Source organism: Pituophis catenifer, unplaced genomic scaffold (assembly GCF_029215685.1).
Source record: "Pituophis catenifer annectens isolate HBS135680 unplaced genomic scaffold, rPitCat1.0.hap2 SCAF_9, whole genome shotgun sequence".
Classification (NCBI taxonomy): domain Eukaryota; kingdom Metazoa; phylum Chordata; class Lepidosauria; order Squamata; family Colubridae; genus Pituophis; species Pituophis catenifer.
Window position 1 is genome coordinate 28,996,089 of NW_027256889.1, and position 22,940 is coordinate 29,019,028.

Genomic DNA, 22,940 nt, shown 5'->3' on the forward strand with positions numbered 1-22,940 from the left:
CACTGTTCCAGCAGGAGCATCAACAAGGGGACAGCAAGACGGAAAAAAACAGCTTTTATCATGGCATGAGGGACAGGCCTTCTTTTCCCACCGACCCTTGCTTTGCAAAGCTTGAACATAAGCCCGTGTGCTTGCTGTGTATCTCTCCTTTTACGCTCATATTTGGTAGGAAAGATGAGAATTGCCTGAAAAATGGGGAAAAAATAGAGTAAACGACTAATAGAAAAGGGCAGCCTGCTGGGTATCATACAAGAACTTCCAATACTTTCCCCTTGGACATAGCTCGATGGAAGGAACTTGAACATGGGTAGAGTCTGGCAGATGACCATGGTTGTGGAGACAGGGAGTAGCTTCCAGCCATCCTGCCCACCAATGACAGCCTTCCTGTTCGGCACCCCTGGAGGCTTTCTCCGAACCCTCCTGCCACAGCCTAACATTGGAATGGCACCAGCAGGGAGATTAAAGTATCCCTCTGCAGTGTGAATTCTTTTTCACCCAAGGGGATAGGCCTGACCTCCTATGCAAGTGGCCGGACCAAAGGAACAGCTGACTCCATGCTTGATGGAGCTGCCTGGGGAAAAGGAAGTTCATGAGATGTTTGGCTCTCAAGGACAGGCTTGGTCTTTGCCCAAGATGAAGAGGATGAATGGGGCAGAACCTAAACAAATGCATTTGTTTCAGCTCCTTCTCATTTGCCTAAAACAGAAAGTAATTCTGCGTCCAGCCATAGTTCTTTAGCAAGCTTTATTAAGAAAGAAAAGAGGTTGCAAGAATTTTCTTGTTCCCATCAGCAACCAATATATCACAAAATATATCAGAGAAAGAGACTTCCCCATTTTCTTTTTGCCATCTGCTGAGGAGATGCTGGGTTTTGGCAATGATGATATCAGGTGACTCATTAACTTGGGAGAATGTCTTCTTTAACTGAGCCTTGGACAGAAGGGGGGGGGAGGGAAGGTCCTCAACCCAGAATTCAGGAGCAGAAGTGGAATTAATACAACCTACTCTTTCCATCAGAGCCATGTTGCATCAAATACGTTTAATTATAACTACGGACACAATTTATATTTTGCCCTTATTTTATATATTTATTTATAGCATTTATATGCTGCCCATCTTGCCATCAGGTTTCACCTTCCCCACCGTAAGCTGGGAACAGCACTGCCAAAGGATAACACATACTCAGCTCACTTAGAAAGTGCAATGGAAACAGTACAAGGGAGGGAGGGAGCAGATGCCTCTCCGGAACGGACCATGCAGAGAGAGCCAAAGCAGTCTGTTGTCTCCCTTCAAAGCAAGGCCATCATGATCTCACAGAACAAGAAAGCTGGGAGGAATCCCCCTTGCCCAGAGCCCAGGTGAAAGAGGAGAGCAGATGGTTGACTGAAGCACCACAGCTTAATCAGTGACCCCCAACCACAGCCATCCAGCAGCATCCTTGGCTCATCTTACTTGGGGACCATCAATTATTTGAAGCTTCTGCACTCCTCTCCCTGGCCGATAAAAAGTAATCTGAAACTTTCCAGCACCTCTTTGTCTTGCTTCCCTCGCTGACAATGTCTGTAGGAGAAGGAAAGTAGGTCAGGGCTGTTGGGAGAAATCAGAAGTTGCTTGCTGCACTCGAATTTCCAGCAGGTTGTAAGAAAGGCAGAATGTTCTGATGGGCAAGCAGAAACTGGCTGGGCAGCAAAGCCCTTCTTCCCAGAACTGGAGAGCAGGAAAAATGAAAGCGACCAAAGCACCACAAAATCAGTGGGATTTTGCTGTGCGGTCCTTTGAATTTGGCTTGTGGGCTTCAATGGAGCCTGTAGGATGGGAGGTATAATCAAGGAGAACCACAGCATTCTTTTTCTCCTTGGGAGGCATGTTGCTCACCCTTTAATAGCACCTTCCAAAAAGAGCAGTTTGGAAATGCAGATAAAGAAGCACTCTTCTCTGCACCTGATATCTAACCAAGGTTTGCCTTAAGAGGTGAGCCTTTGGGTCAAAGTCTAATTTCCTCTGGCTGGGAGATGTTTTTGTGCAACAGTAGCTTCAGTAGTAATTGCAACTGGATTAAAATAACAAAAATGTTATAACACTGCAACTGTAGTTAGCACTATCCTGCTTTGAGCTTCAAAGAGGCCTCCCTATCCTGCTTCTCTGCCTAAACGATAGAGAAATGCACATACAGCTGAAGCACAACAGTCCCACGTTTGGGAAATCAATGCCAACTTTTACTGCATAAGATGGAAACATAATATACCTATCCAGAATGCCCTTATGGAATGGCCCTCTGCACAGGCTCAGAAAATTATTCCCAGGGCTGAGCTCTGGACTTCGGAACCCAACCTTGCCAGGAGGGTTTTGAAAAAAACCCAGCTGTCCTTTGTGAAATTGCCAAGGATTGGGGACCCACCTTTTGGTCAGCAAACATCTTATGCTGGGGGAGGAAGCAAGGAAACTCCACATGGCTAGTGGTCAAGCCAGCTGGATGTTATGGAAATCACAATCCAGCACATCTGGAAGGGATGAGGCTAGAGAAGACTATCTCAGCAGGATCTCCAAAATACACCAAACCTTTCCTTCCTTGCATTCAGCACAGTCTTTGCTCAAGACTCTTCTGCTCCAATTAACAACAACTGAGTACTGTAAGAGTAACCCAGGCAATCTCTGAAAATCCACAACCCCTCCCCCCCCAGGTGTTTCGAGAGAACAGTGTTTCCCAATGTGGTGCCCTCCAGAGGTGCCAGGACTGCCACTTCCCAGAATTCTGTCAGTTAACATTTCCCAACACCACTGGAGGGCACCATGTTGGGGAACTTTAGAGAGAGGAGATTGCTGTGGGCTGGCTGACATTGGTTGTTGCCAAGCCTGCTTTGCATTGTTGGTTTCCCTCTAAAGAAACTGCACAGGGGTGTGGTGGCAATGAAATTAGGAAGAGCCTACCTTGTGAATGGGGAGGGAAGATTTCTAAGTGATAAACACATAAAGAAATAAAATGAAAAACTCAAACCATAAGTTACCTTGTTAAAAGCAAACATAATTTAAAAGAGCAAGCAAAGCAAAGTCAGCAAAAGTAAATTTAAGACCAAGAGGGTTTATAGCCTATTTTGCAGATAGAAGAGTGACATAACTGAAATTGTAGGCATAAAAGAAACAAGATTTTGATCACTTGGCAAAGCAAAATCCTTTTGAAGAGAACCCTCTGAGTTACACAATGCATCTTCAGTGGCTGGGAACTCAAAAGGGCTGTAGAACCTCCTGTAGATGATGAAAAAAACCCAGGCCTTCTGGCAACCCAGAAAGCCCCTTAAAGACAAAGGCTACGTTAAACCTTTAGACGTTCCCTAGGAGTCTCCATTCAAGGTAAATATATCCCCATAACAAATGCATTTAGCATAAAAGAAAGGGATTTCTTAAAGTCAAAGGTGACTTAAAATGAGAGCTAAACACGCCTAGCTGCCCACAAAGTCAAGTCAGGCCTTGAACCTCCTTGCAGGGACCCTTCCGGTGCAACTGCTTCACAGCCCTGCGGGAGAAGAGAGCACCACCTGCCACATATCTGTATATACTGACACACGTATGGATATTTTAGAGGAAATATGAGAGCAATTCGCTCTTGTGATTAAAGGCACCAGGCTAGCAGCTAGGGAGACTGTGAGTTCTAGTCCCGCCTTAGGCACAAAAACCAGCCGGGTGACCTTGGGTTGGTCCCTCAGCCCCAGGAAGGAGGAAGCCAGGACAAACCCCTTTCAGAAATGTTGCCAAGAAAACTGCAGGAACTGGTCCAGGCAGTCACCAGGACTCAATTAGGACTCAAAAATCACAAAAAGACAGACGGACAGACAGACGTATTCTCATGTAGCTCTGAGTGATGTATAAATATGGGGAACCATGGCCAGCACGATACAAATCATAATATGAAGTTATAAACTACAGCAAATTCTGTCTGCACTATTAAAAGTCTACTGTCATTTAGAAGTCCTATAAAATTAAAACACAGACCATACACAGAGAGAAGCCCAAAAGTTGAAGGGGGTAGAAATTCATGTACCAAACTGTAGTCTGTAATGTTGTAAGCCAGCCAACAACATGGGTGACTCTATAAATTCAGTAATAGATAAAGTTGAAGCAAACTGCTTAGAGGAAGCTAAAGCTTAGACAAGAGTCACCAGAGAAGACCCCGATGCTTGGAAACTTCCAAGTAAATTAAGAAGACAAAAGAACTAGATGTTATAGTATCACTGATGGCATCAGCCTCGTTTTACAAGGATTCAGGTAGTTATGGATGCCGTTTCTGCAAAACAGTCTTCATCAGGTCACAAAGTACCAGAAGTGATTAAACAATAACTGGACTAGAGGAATAAGATGGACGTATTAAAAGTTCTTGGCAATGCAACAGATGATTCTGTGTGCCATGATCAGATTGTGTATGGCTCTTAGAACAGTATTCTAGCAATTTCCATGGCTCCACAAGAGATCTGAGTGCACACTTTTTGGAAGGACACAATGCCTCAGTTAAGTCTTGAGCAGAGCCAGGCCTGTGGCTCCTACAGATTTCAATATGGGAGCAGCACTACCAGCAGCTCTTCACACTCCTGTTTCATGACAACTCACAAATTCCACCTACTTTTTGAAGGCCCCATCAAGTTGACAAAGTGGGAGGACAACACAAGAGGACAGGCACCTAGCCTGAGCCGGCACTCACGGCTGAACTCTCACCCTTGTCAGTAAGGGTGCCTATAACCCAGAAACTGCTTGTCAATCGGCAAACTAGGATTTGTGTTGTAATCTACTGTTAGATTTTTAAAGGAAAGGAAAAGAGGAGAGGGGAGGAAAAAAGGGAAAGGGAAAGGAGGGGAAAGGGGGAAGGAGCAGAAATGTAATATAATGAAATGATTTCTGATTTTCTTTTACAAGAGTAAATTAAACTCTTACTCTATGGCTAAATTTAATTTTTTTTCTATCATCTACTATTTTTTCTAATCATCAAACCCGTATCAAAGTTCCACTATTTTTCTTTTCCAACTTTTTATCAACCCCAAAAGAAACTCCTCTGACTTCAGTTGTGTATTAATTTTTTAAAATCTTCTGAATTAATGTATGTATTTTGATCCAATTCTTTTTAACCTATTTTTTACATGTTCACCAAACGTGATTTAAAAAGTCCCCTCTTGTTCATATTTCTAGCATAAATTTGAAGTACCTTTATATGTTTTAGGCAATTTTTCCTGTGAGAAATATCAACAATACGTCATTTTATAAAAATTATCTTTAAGATTGTAACAGAATATAATTCAGTCCTTTCATCCATATATTCTCCATTTGTTCTATTTGTATGTTACAACCAAAGGTTTTAGCCCATTCTGCTGAAAATTTCAATAAGCATTTTAACTTTAACGACATGTCATTCATTATTTGCTAATAAAATGGTTTCAGATTCAGTCTTAGAGTGATCAGAATAAAAAATCTTTTTCTCTCCTTCAAATCTTCTTAGTAATTGTACACAGGAAACCATAGGCACAAATAGCCTTCCAATATCAAATCATGCCTTGATTTCATTTTGGAATCTCCCTGGGGAACTCTGAATGTCACCATAAATTAGTCACCTCTGCTTAGTTGTCCCTTCCCTTTTCTAACTTGCTTCTTGAACCACCAAGACATTTGCAGACACAGCTAGGGTTCCCTTCTATTCCACGCAAAGCAAGATCTAGTGCTCTGCTATAACAAAGCTACCGGTTGAGGCTCCCTTGATTCAGTTTCCCAAAATTGCTCAAGTGCCAAAATGCGGCCCTTCAACTGCCAGAAGTGCCAGGCTGGCTGGTTCCGCGTGTCTGCCCAGTGTCAGAAACCTGGTTGAGCCATTCTTTGTGCTATTAGCTATTTGAGGGGTGGGGGAGAACCCCAGGCACCCCAGAAACATCACAGAGCTTAGACTCCACCCAAACATAACCCTGCTACTGGAGGCCCCACAGCAAAGAGATTTTTTTGGTTTTTTTGTCATTTGGCTCCTCTCTGACTACTACATTATCTCATTCTAAGCAAGATGGTGCCGCAAAGAAAAAGCCTTCCTAAAATATTAATCAAAAGGGCATTTAATACCTCTCTAAACTGAGCTGAGTAATTATTGGAGGGGGTTCTGAACCTCCTCCTAATGTAATTTTATCTTCTTAATTTCTAGAAGCACCCAAAAGGAAAGCAGGTGAGAACCAGCAGAAAGCAACAGAGAAGAGACTTGGGTTTATTCTCCCAAGGGTCAAGAGCTCAGTGGTGGTGCTTGACAAGCAACACTCGCTTTCACCGTCATCAGAAAACTCTCCAAGAACGTTGAGTAAAGAGTAGCAGAAAGAGGCAGAGGGTTCAGTGAACAGAATGTTTGAATGGTCACACATTCCTTGACCACCAAGGAGAAGACAATTCCACACAAAAGATCCCAATCTTCTCTGGAGAAGAGCTAGGCCTGGAGGCTTGCAAAGCTCTTTTTGCAAAGGGACTATACCGATTTGATGGACCACTTCAGGATGGTCCCGCACAGGATGGGACAAGTCCATAGTTATCATGGATGACTTAGAAAATTTGGACTGCACCTACTGGGGTTCCAGAGAAATGTTATCAGCCCTCCCGCCAAATCTGCCTTCTATTAAAAGAGTGTTTTGTGCTGAAACTCTTTTCTCAACAGTTGTTTTGTAAGGTGCAAAGGCTCTCATTATGCCAGGCAGGTCCACCATCCCAAACATGTTGGGTATCTTTGACCTAATCATAAGTATCAGAGGACGCATTCACACAATCCGTTAATTAGAACTGTAACAAAAACGGGAGTTGCTTTTGCAAAACTTGCTCAGTATGAAGAAACCAAGCATTGCTGAAACAAGATTCAGAACAAACAAATATAATGGGTTTATTAATAGACCAGGGAGTGGGGGGGGGAATCAACATGCAAATGAAAAAAGACATGGCTAATAAGAGGTGGTAAATATGCTTATATTTGGAGGGACCTCAACTATTGGGTCTGGAATCTTCCAAAACCAGGGAACAAAAGAAATCCCCCTTACCATCCAAGAAAAGCAATGACTCTGACGACTGCAGTTATCTATGAACATTTTTTCAAGCATTTGTGGAACTTTTATAATGGAATTAGAAAGAAAAGAAGAGGGAAATTCCAGATTATTTGGCCCCTGCCACATTACTAGAACTCCAGCAAGTAATGGGCAGGAGCCAACAGGCTCTGTTGCACCAAGATGCCACCTACACACACACACACCCCACAGAAATTCGAACTATTCACTGGGGCAGGGATATGGGAAAGAATCTGCACGAGATCAAGATTTATGGATCAGTTTTCCCCAGATTTTTTCTTCTGTAAGATACCAATGCAACCACTTTTACTATTACTCAAATTGGTGTGAGGGTCTTGTATATATTACAAAGAAGAAGAAAATGTATGGAGAAAAGCTATCTACTGTAGGTGGTTCTTAAGAGTAGACACCAACTTGATGGCATATAATTAGTTGTTGCAGAGTGAAAATTGTGATCTTCTGGTGGGGGAGAATGACTCAAAAAACTCAAAAGGAGGATACAGGGAAACGCCTCAGAGCAAGTCATGCATGGATATCAAGGCCAATTTTGGATCATGCCCAAGGTGGTCCAAAAACTTCCTTTGCGCAGGAATGACAATTTTATGCCATCCGCCCTTAAAAGTTTCTAAAGCCAGGAATAAATCAAATGTCATATAGGGCTCCTAGAATTCCATCTACAAAAACAGCACAAGTCCAAATGTTCAAAAGTTGCATTCTGGTTCCCCAACATATTGATGCCTTGGATCAGGACTGTTTCCTGGAGGCTTGTCACCATACTGGAGATTGGAACTGTGCCACTCTGGAAAGCCAGTATTTTGGGGTTTGGGGTTTTTTTGGGGGGAGGGGGGATTGAGAAATATCTTCAATGGTGCAGGATTCAGGATAATTTTGATTGCCTCAAAGACAATCGGGAAGGCTAGAGATCAAGTCATCCTGTGGCCCTGACCATCAGAAAGACCTAACTGGACCTCCTCCGCTGTCCTGGGAAAGGACTAGCCATTATATAATGGTCTGTGCCTGCTTCAAACATCTTTCTTCCTGCCTTGACCCAAGGCCCTTGTCTGGGAAGGAAAACACCCAGCCCAGAATGGATCTAACCACATGAAGCCACTGGACAGGTACTGCTCCTTTTGTAGGACGATTACTTATTTTCTTTCTAAACCAAACAGAGGAAGAGCCACAAAGAATTAGTGAAAGTATACATTTATAATTGCATGATTAGCAATCACCTCAATTATTAACATGACAGTGGCTAAATTCTGCTCTGGTGTTGTCTTTGTCCAAAGTCAATGATTAAAGATGCTTTAGTGTCCTTTTATCATCTTGACTCTTTGCCAATGCTACTCTATTAGTGGTCAATATTATTTTAAATGATATTATGCTGGACTTTGATTTCTTTTAGCCATTTAGCTAGGATGACCAATAAATGCTGCATCCATAGATTAGCTCTTTAAACAGGCCTCCTACCTCTGAAGATCTCCCCAGTTCCCTGCTCTCATAAAGAAAAGTTTCCTTTCCCACATCCATCACCAACCCCTGCTAGCCTTTATTCCAAAATCTGCTCATTGAAAAATGATCTGGGCATCCCCACCAAGCCATTTGGCTCTGAGACTCACAAACTGAATTGCTGTGGGCTAGAAGAAGATATTGTGGATGGAGTGGAAGACAGAAAGAAAACTGTACTGTGAGCAACCTTCAGTCCCTGTCTTTCTTTGTAATTTAGTGGCAGACTCCAAAGGTTTCTCAACAGGATGCAAGCTCTGTGCTGTGGGAAAACAGGAAACAGAAACTGGAAGAACACATTTCATTTGTAGAAAGTGTAAATAAATAATGTCCCTAAAGTGTCACAGCTCAGCAGCCTGGAACAGGCCTGTCCAGATCTCCAGCAAATAAACAGAAGCTGCATGGAAGGGAGGAGAAATTTGGCTCAGTTGAGCACAGTTCCGGAGTTGGGTGACAATGGAGCAGTCAATTCTCCAGCAGATGTCCTGAGTCCCTTAAGGGTACTCTTGCCCCCGTCACTGAGAAGAGTCCTCAGGGTGGCTTGCATCATTTACCAAATTATCTGGTTGGTAAGTTCTCCAAAACTAGCAAGAAACACAGTCTGGTGATACATCCATAGGCCTCCAGCATTGTTTAAATCACTTCCAGTGAGGACAAGATGAAATAGAGTTGGAGAAAGTCAATATTCTTTGTCTAGGAACCCTACATCTCACAGAAACCAACCAGGTGCCTGTCAAAAGCTCAAAACTAAGTAGGAGGACAAAAGCCCTTTCCTTGTGTGCCACAAACACTTGCCAGGGTCCTCTGAATTGGCCCATTTCCATAAATAAAAACTCCAGTTACAGGTCCACCAAATTTTTGTTCCAAACACTCTTCAGTAGACAGCAATTTTTTCTCACTGCCTACTTCAGAGGGACCGAATAAACAGGGACCACTTCAGGGCCGTGGTCCACAGGCAAAGAAGAAGCAATGGGACAACTGAGTGGACATAGCTCTCTAATGTGTACATGCATGTTTGCATCCGAGAGAGAGAAATGTTCACAGCCAGAACGTTTCTTGAAAGGAACACTTAGAGGAGGCATATGCAAGTCTTTTCACACCAACTGCATTGTTATCTCTGGCAACCAGGATTGCAAGCCTCTAACCACAAAGTCATAGAGATCACCTGTTCATCTTAAGAGATGGATTGGGTGCACATTTTAACAGTTCCGTGGAAAAAATGGATCTTGCCCAAGTGCACCACTGCTACGGTATTGATTAAAGCAGCCACATCTGTCTTCAAGTTTCCGCTCAAGCTTGAAAAGAGATGCAGCTGTTTTAAATGGTGTTTTAACCATTCAGCTTTTCAAAACAACTGCATCTTCTTTCAGGTTTATATATAAACCTGAAAAACTGCAGCTGCTTTCATCAAAAGCAAAGAAATGCTAATTTTCAGAATCCAAGAAACTTCTTCCAAATCATTTAAGAAGCATGCACAATCACATAACTTGGGATGAAAAAGGAACCAGTTTCCATCTGTCTAAGAAAATAGTTTTCTGCAACTGTCCAGAAAGTAGTTAGGGAGAGAAGAATCTTGCATTGTGTTTAGTTTTGGAAGCCCTGGTCCCATTTCACACTCCAGTAGACACCAAACAGGCAATGCAGGATTTCTCCCCCCGCCCATGTCTCTCACAAACACACATGCACAAACACACACGCAGAAAGAAAGAAAGAGAGAGAGAGAGAGATGCTCTTGAACATTGTCAAAAGAGTCTAGCTATGTTCTTTAGGTAAGTATGGAATCTTAGTAAGTATCAGGTAACTTACTAAGACATGAAGGTTAACCAAGTGACATTCCCTTACTCCCAAATGAAGCAGCCAACATGGATAAAATACCAGCCTATTGACAAAATGCCTCTTCTACGGGAACTAATTATTTTGTGTTTCATTTCTAACTTTCCCTAATGGCTCAAGAGAGCATATGTGGGGGACTCCTCTCATTTTATCCAAACAGCAGATTTGTAGGGCAAATGTATGGTGACCACATTTTCTTGGAAAAAATAAAGAACAAACCTGAAAAGCGAGCAAATCTGAAAGCAGGTCAAAAGAATAAAACAAAATGTGTGTTTTTTATAACTTTGTTTTACCAAGGAAGCAAAACCTGGTTATTGTAAAACCAAAAATATCTAAAGCAAAACAATATGTAAATTTATTTTAAAAAGACAAATCAATTTGCATAATTTTCACACAAATGTGAAAAACTATGCATTAAATACTATTTCTATGGTAAAACAAAGGACAAAATTGAGTTTTGTAAAAAATAAAGGGCAGTTTTCTGAAATAAAGGGCTGGGCTTATGGTCACTGAGTGGGACAGAGGGAAAGTAGCTGTTCAGAGGCATCCAGGAAGCTCCTTCGTGAACTGGAGCCCCGAACCTTACATACTGCAATAAAGTGCCCATCATCATAATCTGGGCTGTGCCACAGTGACATTTATTTGGGTTTGGGTTGGCATGTTCTGCAACCCACTGTGGTAAACAAACCAAGGTTTAAGGCACACCATATTCCGGTCAATGGTAGCTATTCAACAAATCATGTTTAAGAAATCATGGCTTAATGAGCTTAATGAGTCTAATCACAATATTGCTTTAAGGCATGAAGGCAGCCTTGTTCAGTTGAAGCAGGCTGGGACCTGGCCTGTTGATTTTGAAGGAGAAAGCAAATCCCTTGAAGGCAGATCAGGTCAGGAAACAGAGCCACGGGGCGCTCTACTTCACTGAGATGGGGTATAATAATGAAAGCCTGGCAGAGATTCTCTCTTCCTTCTTATACCAAAGTGAATCAAGGTGGGCAGTCTTTGAGTTTCTTCCTCACCCCCCTGTCCCATCCAGGCAAAGCTGATGCTTATTTAATGTTGTTCAAGATAATCTCTATATTGCTCTAAACAATGCAGGAACTCACAATTTTCCTGCCATGCCTCCTGAGCAGGGGTGGGGACATCACGTCCTAATGAGCCAGGCATCTGCCACAGAATTCGGCTCTCAGAAAACATTGCTGCCAGTCTCCATTTAAGCAGGTATTATCCTAGCACTTTCCAAACAACCAGTTTTCCTCTTGCCCAAATTTTATCATTTCGTTACGGAAATGAAACAGGTTTTCAGCAACCTGTTTGGGTTGGCTGTTTCAGTTAACAAAGCAGCACGGGAACAGAGAAGCATTCTTCTTCTGCCGGTCTACAGAGACTGCAGAGACTCAACCCAACTTGCTCTTCCTGGTCAACGGAAGAGCCCTAAGACGTGTTAAACAACCAGTGCTTGTCCATGGATCAGAAAGGAGCTTGTCATCCTCCCCCCGCCCCCCGCCCCCACCACCTCCAACTTTCTCCTCTGTAACAAGCCATGTTGGTGCTTCTCCTTGCTATGGTGAGAAGCCAGTATGTCCTTTTTGCTCCGCCACCAAACCAGGATACAAGGAACAAGCCAAGCAACTCCATCAATGGTTACACTGCAAAACCTGGGCGTTTCTGCAGCAATGACATGAAGCTCTGTGACCACCTCAACTGTGAGCACCAAGCCCCATGGCCTGGGATGATCAGCAGGAGAGACAATCCATTTCAGGAGCAGATCCCTTGGGAATGGGAGCAGATAGGGTGTGGCGGATATATGTGTCTGGGTATACAGGTAGTCCTCTACTGACAACCCCAATTTGGACCAGAACTTCCGTTGCTAAGCAAGGCAGCTATTAAGTGAGTCATGCTCAATTCTATGACCTTTTTTGCCGTAGTTGTTAAGCGAATCACTGCAGTCAAGTGATTCATTGGGCAAATCTGGCTTCTCCCATTGATTTTGCTTGTGGGGAACCAGCTGTGAAGGTTGCAGATGATGGCCACAGGACCTGAAGGGTGAAATTCAAAATTTTTCCCTACTGGTTCTGTGGGCATGGCTTGGGTGGGTGGGTGGGGTCATGTGACTGGGTGGGTCTGGCCAACTCAACATCACCCACATTGAGGGGTGCCTCACCCAGCCCCTCCCCTCCTAGCCACTCATTGTCACGAATGGCAAGAAATTGGGGAGGGGGATTTTCCTGCCTACCATCCTTCCCTCAGTCTGTGCTGAGCTTGAGGAATGGATGACAGGCAGGAAAATCCCCTTCCCCATTTTCCTGCCTTTCATGAAACAGCTCCATTCTGAACCTTCAGCATTGCAATCCTGGGATACGCTGAAGGTTCAGAATGGAGCCTTTTTCGCAAAAGGCAGGAAAATGGGGAAGGGGATTTTCCTGCTTGTCATCCATTCCTCAAACTCAGCACAGACTGAGGGAAGAATGGTAAGCAGGAAAATCCCCCTCCCCATTTTCCTGCCGTTCGTGAAAGAAGCTCCATTCCTAACCTTCAGCATTGCAATCCTGGGATATGCCAAAGGCTCAGAATGCCTCTGCTTCAGCGCAGAATGACTTTCGCCCGTCTCTTTCTGGGTGCAGAGCTTCTGCCTATTGGGCCCAAAGATGGCAGCTCCGCAGCCAGTCGCTTTGCTTTTTCCTTCTTTTTCCTCATGGGAGGCTTGCATGGTGGCACCAGCAGAAGATGGAGGAAGAGACATGGGGGAGGCGATCCCAATGCACCGGCCCCTTCGTCCCACTGCCTCTTGGATTGCCTGCAGCTGCACTGAACAAGCACCAGCACAGGGTGTCTGGATTGCCTGCCTCCCCCATGCCGGTGCCACTGCGCAAGCCTCCTGTGAGCCTCCCAAAAAGAGGGAAAAAGCAAAGCAGGTGGCGGTGGAGCTGCTGCCTTCAGGGAAGTGGCCCAACAAGCAGAAGCACTGCTCCCAGAAAGGGAAGGGCAAAAGCGGTATTTGCGCTGCCCCAAGGGGCCAGCGGGCTGTAGAGGCGAAGGTGAGCTCCAGGGCGGCAGTGATGCTCTGGGAGGGAGGGCGGATATCTCAGGGCTGCACATGTGGTGCCACTGCCCCTCTTGGCCCAAGCACAGCAGCTGCGTCTCCCCCAAGGGCTGGTCGCCCACCCACTGGCCGGGCCGGGCCGGAAGCGGCATGTCTCCCGTCAAGGGCTGGATGTGGGACCGGGCCTCGGAAGGCAAGCGGGCATGGGCGACCGCCAGGAAAGCCGCGTGGAAGGCAGGCAAGCATGGCAGGGCCGCAGGGAAGGGAGTAGGCTGCTAGCTCCCTTCCTCGCAGCTGGGTGGCCCTGACATGCTTGCTTGCCTGCCTTCCACGCAGCCTTCCCGGCGGTCCCTGTGGCCAGCTTGCAAAGGCAGGCAAGCGCCCAGGTGAGCGGGCGGGCAGGAGTGGGTTCTTACCAGTTTGGCAAACCATTTAAAATCGCCGCTATCAGTATGCGCAATATGGTCCAAACTGGTCTAATTTCACCCCTGCTGCAACCGTCATAAATACATCCAAATTTGCATCACATGACTGTGGGGATGTTGTGATGGTTGTAAGTGTGAAGACAGATGCAAGACACTTTTTTCAGTGCTGTTGTAAAGTAACTTCAGCCACTGTATGAATGGTTGACTACCTGTAAACAGACAGACAGACACACACACACACATATAAATGAGTATGAGCACGCAGAGTTCCACCATTTTTACATATACTACAATCCATACGAAAGGGGGCAGGCTGTGAAACAAACAGATATGACTGCCATTTTGACTTTGATACTATTTTGCAGCCCCACCCCCCACCCCCGGATTCTTCAAAGTGATTCTCAGCTGTGACCCCTGGCAACCCGTTCTTGCTTGCCTGAAAGTCAGGAGCTGGACTGAGGACCTGTCTACTACAGGGATTCTGAACATTCACAAGCCCCCCTCCCACCCCGATTATTTCCAATAACAGCTGTGGGATTGTCAGCATAATTTGTTCCCCTGCAAGTCACACAGAGAATCTACTCCAGAGTTATGGATAACTTCATTTTCACACAGCCCCAGGAAAATAGTAACAGTTGCTAACTCTCTCTGATAAAACCATGATTTTTTTTAAAAAAAACAGGATATATCCAGAAGCTCAATTGAAAGACAACATTCCTGGAATCAATTTGCTGGAATTCATCTTGCACGTGTAAAATTATTTAGCATCCAGCTCAATCGATTCCGCTCTGAGTCCATGGAACCCCTGCATTCACTGAAGCTCGTTTTTTCTCTTTTCTTTTAAAGGCGAGGCAAGGATACAGGTTGGTCATCTGGAAAAGCAAGTCTGAAACTATCTAACCAGATCAGTGGCTGTATGATGCATCTCTTTTCTTTTGCTATCATCATCAGTCAATGTTTAAAATGTCTGGATTTTCAAGATAATCTTGTTTTCCTGCTTATTTTTAAGGAATAATCAGAATTTCAGTTCTCTTTCTATCTGCCAGCCATGGAACAGGAAGGAGAATTTCAGTGGGAAATTGACACGAAAACACCACACCTGTGCAAAGCCTTCAGCCTCATACCTGGGAAGACTGGGGCTGGGGACCTGTGGGTGGGAAGAGTGCTTAAGGACTGGGTGTGGGGATACCCAACATTGCCTCACCAGCAGCTCACAGGCACAAAACAGCCCAAGCAGAAGTAATAACTCAACCAAACCAGACTCACAGCTTGCCAAAGCAAAAGTCTAGCAAAGAGATGGCAAAGCTTTTAGGAGGTGCTGAGGCCGAAGCCACCTTCAGAGAGAGGTTCTCAAAAGAAGGTGGGCCAGCCGATGCAGGACTCTCTAAACCAGTGCTTGTGTCTCCATTCCCCAGCCAGCAAGGTTGAGCTGATTGAGCCCTTGCTGCCCAACCTTTCCAAGAAGAAAAAAAGGCCGGGATTAGGGTTTGCTTCTCTTTAAATCCAGCACAAAATATCACAGATGGCATTCCTGGGCCCCAATCAAATGCAAGCCCCCCCCCCCCCAATGAGCAAGAACTATTTATTGCAAGGAGCTTTTTTGCCCTATGTGCCTCTCTTACTCCTAATCTTCTGCCCCTTCCCTTGTTCATTATCAGACACGACTTTGGGCTAGAATTGATGGTGCGGCTGTGTGGCGAGAACTCAGCGGGCACTTTTTATGTTTACAAAAAAATGCTTGGATTCCCCTGGCAACCAAGCAGGAGATTAAGAATCATACATTGAAAGGGGTCGAGCACCATCTGGTTACCCCGCAGGGCCACCCACCCATCCAGCTCCCACCCGCATAAACCACAATGCAGAGGCTGTATATACACAGCATGTGAAGTTGTGGTTTGTATTAACAAATGTATTACAAAGCTACAACCTGTTTTGCAACATGTTAAGCCTTGATTTACAAGCAATAGCAGCATCAATATCCAGGTTACCACAATACAGTAACCTCAAACCAAAGAAACCACATTGTGACTTAATCTGGTGTGTGACTATGAGTCCAGACCAGTAGGAGACAAGGACTTGAGCAACTGGCACAGCTACATTCGCTAGCAACTCTGTGTGACTCTTAGAAGGCTTGTGCTGCACAGAAAGGAAGGACAGGAATGGAAAGAACATTCTTCTTCTTCATCATCCTCATCCTCATCCTGAGAATAAGATCCCAGGCTTCTGGACTGAAGCTCAGGTGTCTTCATAGTTCCACATTGCTCCACAACCAACATCTGTGCAAGCAGCCAGGCTTCTCTTGTATCGTTTAAAAGATTTAAGTTTACAGGATTTAAGTCAGTATGGCTACAGTGATAGGCTTGAGGCCCAAAGGCCAGTGATATTTCCAAAGCCGGTGGAGTTCCCAAATTAAGACTTAGGAAAGGTCTTAGGATGCCATCTAAAGCCCCTTCCTCTATTCCATATCAAGCAGAAGATAAATTATGCCAAAGGATGAAAACTGCAAAAGCACCCAAAAAAATCCCCCAAAGCAAAGCCGGAACAAAATTTTGTTTCTCTTCCAAAGAATGTTATTTACAAAATCCCAACTCTTCCTTCCAGTGGGACGTCTTCCTCCTCCTCTTCCTCCCAGCTGCCATGCTAAAAGTCAAGACAACTCCCGGCATTGTAATCCCTTACTGGAGCAACTAGCTTTAATGGAACAACTAAGCCTCACTGCTTTGGGGTTTGGGCTATCCATTAAATCTCCGGGGAAGAGGATATCAAAGACCTAATTAAGCAGCAGCCCTGGAGACACACCCTCCCTGCCTCCCAGAGCCAGCCACTACAAGAATGTTTGAATAGAAATGCAGGCAGCCCCAGGGAGAGGAACAGACCCAAGTCTACAAGGAGGGATGCAGCATGCATAGGGATGTCTTCGAAGAAGAGACCCAGAGTCTTGTCCACCTAGCAACATTCCTCTGGCTTTTGGGCTCACTGGGAAGGCTCCACCTGGAGGGTTTCAAACAAAGGTTGGACAGCCAATTTACCTGGGATGATCTGGGAATTCCTGCCTACCGCATGGGATGGACTAGGAGAACTCTAAGATACCTTCCAGTCTAAGGAGGCACAACAGGCATCTCTGAAAGCAGAGTTGAGGGAGAGGATCCAGCTCTCAGTCCCTACAAAGGAAGGAAGGAAAGAGTCCAAATTCTGCTCTCCATTCTTAAGTGATGCTGGCTGCACCTTTGGAGCCTGGACTTCAAAGACCAATCCCAACATCCCTCAATTCTCTTGAGGGCACAAGGTGGGGAAGGGGGCTTCACAGTACTTAGCCCTCTACCAGGACCCCAGCAAGCGGCAAAGAGGGACTACTCTGGCAACTTTCTCTCCACCTCCATGGCCACCCAGGAAGCTTCACAGCGCTTGGTTTTTGCAATATCAAATCCAATGGGGGGGGGGAGGTGTTGCAAGTATCCTTAATAATCCCTCCCTGAAAGCCAAGCCAGAATTCCTTCCTCCCAAATGAAGGTCATTCAACTGGAAATACAACTAGAACCTAGCAAGGAGAAGCAGGGCGGGTTCCAGCAAGGAGGAGAGCTGGAATGGCCATTTCCTCCACCATATATCAAAGATATCCTTCAACAATGTCCTCCAATCCCTATTTCAGATAAAAGTGGGTCACAGGAACTTGGCTGTTTCCAACAACAGGTTTCTGGGCAACCAGTCCTCCTCCTCCTCCTCACAATCGTTGAGCTAAAGTAACATTCTCACTGCAAATAGTGGAAAAACTGTTCAGTGTGATGATCTTGCAGAGAGAGGAGGAGGGAGGGAGGGAGCAATAAAAAACTATTTTGCCCAATTATTCTGATTAATTCCAAAAATCTCACTTTACAATTTACTCCAACAGGAAAACCCCTTACATTTCCCCACTTTTTTCTTTCCTGATCGCCAGTGACTGAAACATGGTTTGTTGTAAGTATTACAGTGGAATGATAAAGCTAAATAACAAGAGATAGGTTCACACATCAAGCTAAGTCAAAACAAACCATGAACTAGTGAGGAGCTTTCAGGAGGAATGACCCAGGTCTAGTTTTCTGCCGTGCCACCTGTACTAACAGTGGTTGCAGCTTGTATGCCACCTCAGTCACAAGGAAATTCTCGGAGACTGAGCATGATACAGGAGGGAGACCCAGCCAGTGTAACACGCTGAACCACAGACTCCCTTTGGGTGGGGAAACCCGGCCGCAGCCCCCTGGCTTTCACGGTCTTGCTGCTTACATGCTCTTTCTCAAGACACCACTGCCAAACTGGGCCAGGACAAGGCATTTCCAGGATTCCAGCGTGACTGAGAACCTGCAAGCCATAAGTATCAAGAACACTGTTTTTCAGCTAAAAGAACAAGCAAATTCTTGTTCCCAGGAGCCAGGACTTTAAATGTCCCAATGGACTCAGAGAAAGGAGGAAGTGTCTGTTTCTGCTTCAGCAGCCACACCACCCTGGACAGGGCAAGGAGGCTCTGCCTTGCCACAAAAGCAAGAGACTATGACGTCTTTAGCCAAAGCAAAGGTAAGCATCCAAGTGTTCAGCACACACCAGCTTTGTTCTTCCATTACAACTCCAGATATGCGCTTCCCTTTGCAGGTAAATGCAGAGGACAAAGGCTGGGAGGAAACAACTAGCCGCTGAAGCTGAGCAAATTCTGGAGACTTTCCTTGGGACCTGGCCCGGCTGCCCAGCACCTCTGGAGCTTGTCCTCCTCTCCTCAAATAATGCTAGGAGACTGTTTTCTGCACTTCTGCATCAGACACCCTTCTGCTGTAAAGGGCAACCACCACAGACCCTATGACAACTGCATCCGTCACCAGAGCCGGACTGGCAAAAAGAGGTTCTAAGGAATCATAGATGAGACACGGAGACCTTTGCAATCAATTTCCACCTGGTCGCTGGCTCAGTCCTTCTGGTGGAAAAAGGGGGGCCCCACGGGCTTTTGTGCAACAAGCAACATGAACAGCTTAGGTGGCTTGGGCTAACCCTACAAAAGGACACTCCACTGCCTGTCTGTAAAGTAGTTCAGCAGGGAGGATGGTTAAACCCGGTCCTTTACCTTGAGAACCTTCCCCTTGGCAGCTCAGCTGTCTGTCAAATGGGTACTCATTAAACCATTCTGATGGGCTTTTATCTGATTTCTGGCAGGCTCAACTGGGGCAGCAGGATGCAAGGGAGAACATGGCTGCAACAGACTTTCCTTCTATCAGAAGAAAGCGGGACAAAACTTCAGTTGTAGAGAAACTCTACTTGACTAGCTCCCCACCCCCTGCAGTATCTGCATGCAAACAAACATTCACCCTGGAAGAGGCAAGGCTCAAGGGAGATGCACCTTGTCCAGATGCCGGTGCTGCTCGATCTTTGGATCTCTGCTATTGGGTGCAGGAAATGGTGGTCTATGACCTCCTGGATAGGCGCTTGGGGGGCACAGCAGAAGAGCTGCAAGAGGTCACAGCTAACAAAAGACCTTTCTTGGAAGCAGTAAGATCTGCCCTCTTGAAAAAGGTTTTTCCAGTACCTTCTCTGGTGTCCTACGGGGCCAAGTGTTTTCCCCATGGGAGTTAGGCCTAAAGCACCTGAAGTGCTTGATGTGTAAATCAGAGCATCGGCTTGGATCAGCAAAGCCTTTCCTCTTTCCTTTCCTTTCCTTTCCTTTCCTTTCCTTTCCTTTCCTTTCCTTCTTTCCTTTCCTTTCCTTTCCTTTCCTTTCCTTTCCTTTCCTTTCCTTTCCTTTCCTTTCCCTGCCTTTGTAAAGGATGCCCGGAAAGCCTCCAATAGAAATGCTCCAAAGGGTTGGTTGGAGGTCAAGTCAGGTCAAGGATACAAGGACCTGTGTAATTAAAAAATCCTCTGCAGGAACATTTGGTGCATTCCAAAGAGACGACCAACCCTCCACCCAACAGAACAGAAATGTCTCTTTGCTGCTTTACCTGCTGAAGCTTGTCTCTTAATTTACAAAACTCGCCAGCATTGTAAAAAATGCCTCTGGCTCAGATGCACTTGGAGGTTCCTTATGTTTTGGCTGTTTTCATGAAAGCTGCGAAGGGAAGAAACGCACGCAGAGCAGCAGAGGCGCAAATGCAGGGCCCTGTGGAAGAAATGCTGGTCTGGCTTTCATGACCTGCTAGTTAATGAAAACCAGTCGGTGCAATGAAGCTGACGAGGGACTCAGCCCAGCAGAGAATAAACTTGTTTACAAGGCCTGCCAAGCAAAGCAAAGTGAAGGTTGAAGTTGCAAACTATTATTATTATCTGTTACATTTATTTGCCATCTATCTTGCCATGGGGCTACTCTAGGCAGCTTACAATAATTTCTATTCTCCCACCCCGTTTTTGCCCCTCAGTATGATTCTATTCAACCTTTGCTCTAGAATATCCTGCAAAGTGAAGTGTAATTTGTTAAGTTACCACAAAAACAGATTTGCTTATAAAATGTTTCTACACTGCCAGTAATAAGTAGAAGATTGTTCTGCCTAGAATAAGTCTGCCATCCACTTCCTTCCCTAACCTCGAACCCCCTGGCAATTCTGTCAAACAGAAGCATGTGAAAAATTGTTTTGCCTAACTTGGCCTAAAGGTAAGAGCTGGTGGTCTCTCTAAAATCCATTATGCAGCTTTTTGGTCTCATATGCGCGAGCTGTGCAAGTTGTCCACTAGCAACCCCCCCCCCATATAAATAGAGCGAACCGCTTTCTTGAGGTCTGTTCCCAGATTCTGGTATTTAGAAGTATACCAATACTAAACATGGAATGGGGAGTGGGAGGAAAGGGAGAGGCACCTATCCTCCAGATGTGTTAGACTACAGATCCCAAGACCAGAGTCAATGCTGAGATTGATGGAAGATGTGGCCAAGCATAGCTAGGACCCCAGAGGTTAGATAATTTTTTACTCCTAGCACCCAGAGCGATTTGTTAATAATACAAAGAAAAATATAAACTATGGTGTTAGAAAAGAAAAATGCAACTCTCTATGTCTGTAAGTATTCTTTAAAACTTGTAGTGCTTTATGGCAGATGAAGCCAGACTTTTGCTCCCAGGACCACACAAACTAGGATTGAGTGGCAGAGTTGTGGGTGAAAACCCTGTGAATGGAGATGCAGCTCCTACTCCTTCCTCAGTGCCATAAACGCAGCCTGGCTCAGCCCATCCTACTTCACACGTTTTTCCTTGTCAGGAGGAAAATGGAAGAATACATGTCCCTGGACAAAATCTTAGAAATAAATAAACCTCCCCTTGGGAGGACAGTGCAGGAAAATAGTCATCGATGGGATTTAGCAGTCTAAGATGCTTCAATTCCAGGCCTGCAGTTTGAGAAGTGCGGATGGGGTCAGTGGGGAAAACCCTTCCACAAGACAACCTGAGTCTCCTCGTCCAGCAAACTCTATCTCAGATGCGCCTCAAGAGCACCAGAAGCTACAGAGATGCAGCCAAGAAATTTGCTTGTCACCCTAAACACGAAGTTGCAAGTTAGTAACATTTTGTAACCAAGGCAAGATATTGTTTCCCCTGTTTTCTTTCTAATCCAATGTTGCAGCAGCCAGTTCTAGTTTGGGCAGTTTATGGAGCTGGGGGTGGGGGAAGTTTTCACTTGCAAGTGCCTTTGAAGGAAGCTGCAGGAGCAGCTAAAACAGCCGGAACATGAAGACTGAAAGCCAATTGTATTTCAGACTGGCCAGAAAGTACTTGATTCGCCAGCAGCCTCTCCCTATCAGATAAACATGTTTCATTTCTGATCTCTGGATGATGTGATCTGAGCCTTAGATCCAGGCAGCTTCCCGGCCCTTAAGCAAGGAAATGCACTGCGGCTATTGCCTTCTCTACCAACTCCTGCAACCTTCCCAAAACTGTGCTTGCCACCCAAACTCGCCCAATTGCCTCGAATTCGACCGGATTCTAGCTCCCGGTGCCACCGCCCGCCCCTCCAGAGAGCAGGGCCCCCTTCAGAACAGGGCTCTTTGGGCCCAGGCCGATTGGGGATGCTGGGCAACGTGGCAAGAAAGAGCCGAGAGTCCCTCGCCGGGCTCTGCCGGCGGTTCTCGGGCGCTCAAAACTGCACGCGCATCGCCGGGCCGCACCTGGCGCGACTGCGGCGTCCCCCCCGGCCGGCCCCGTCGCGGAAAAGGGCGGCTGGGTGGGCGGCGGAGCCAGACGGGCAGCCGCAGCTCCCTCCGCCCGCCGGCCTCGGAACAAAGGAGCGCCTCCGCGAACCCCGGCTGGACGCCGCCGCCGACGCCGCCGCGAGCGACTGCCCGGCCTCCCCCCGGCAGAGACCAGCCGGCGACCCGGGAGACGGAGGCGGCCCAGAGTCGGAGCCCAAGGAGGCCGGGACCGTCCCGCCAAGCGCCTGCCCGCCATCAGGCGGAAGCGGCCGGAGGGGCCCGGCCGTCGGAGGAGGCTTCGGCCCGAGCGGAACGGCGGCGGGGCTCCTCCCGCCGGTCCCGCTGCCCGCAGCCATGACAGCCCGGCCGGCCAGACCGAGAAGGCGGAGCCGCCCGCTGGCTTCCCGGCTGCCGCCGCTGCCCCTGCCCGCCCGGCCACGCGGGAGATCGCGCCGCCGCCGCCGCCTCACCTTTGTAGCGCTCCAGCACGTCCTCGTAGGCCTGCACGAACTCCTTCTCCTGGCTGCGGTTGAGCGGCAGCTGGCCCGGCACGTAGCCGGCCATGGCGCTTCCCGGGCGGGCGGGCCGGCCGGCGGCCGATGCCCAATGCGGAGCCCGCGGGCAGAGGCGGCAGGAAGGCGGCAGAAGCGGCCCGGCGCTCGGGTCAGCCACTGGAGCCCAACGCGGCGTCAGCGCCTCCCCGCCGGCTCCGCGACCGGCTCGTCTCGGCCTCCCGGCTGTGTGGCTCCACCCGCCGCTGTCAGGAAGGCCCCGGCCGGCCCCCGCTTGGCTGCTCGCCTCGCCCGGCCCGCCCCCCCCCCCCCCGCGCCGACCCGCGAAGCGGCGGGGACGCCCGGCGGCCGGCTGGGGAACTGCGGGGCAGACTGCGCCCAGCCCCGCGAGGCCGGCGGCGGAGCGGAGCTGCCGCGGCGGAGAGCCAGGCAGAGCCCGGG

General features: G+C 46.9%; 1 protein-coding gene across 1 annotated transcript in view; it reads right to left on the reverse strand.

Annotated features, from left to right (window-relative positions):
• Positions 1-22,645, reverse strand: part of MACF1 (microtubule actin crosslinking factor 1) — a 323,369-nt gene extending 300,724 nt beyond the window's left edge. Inside the window, exon 1 of the mRNA XM_070949227.1 lies at positions 22,458-22,645. Coding sequence (XP_070805328.1) covers positions 22,458-22,551 — 94 coding nt within the window. The 5' untranslated portion in view covers positions 22,552-22,645. The remainder of the gene's footprint in view (positions 1-22,457) is intronic.
• Positions 22,646-22,940: the final 295 nt, after the last annotated feature.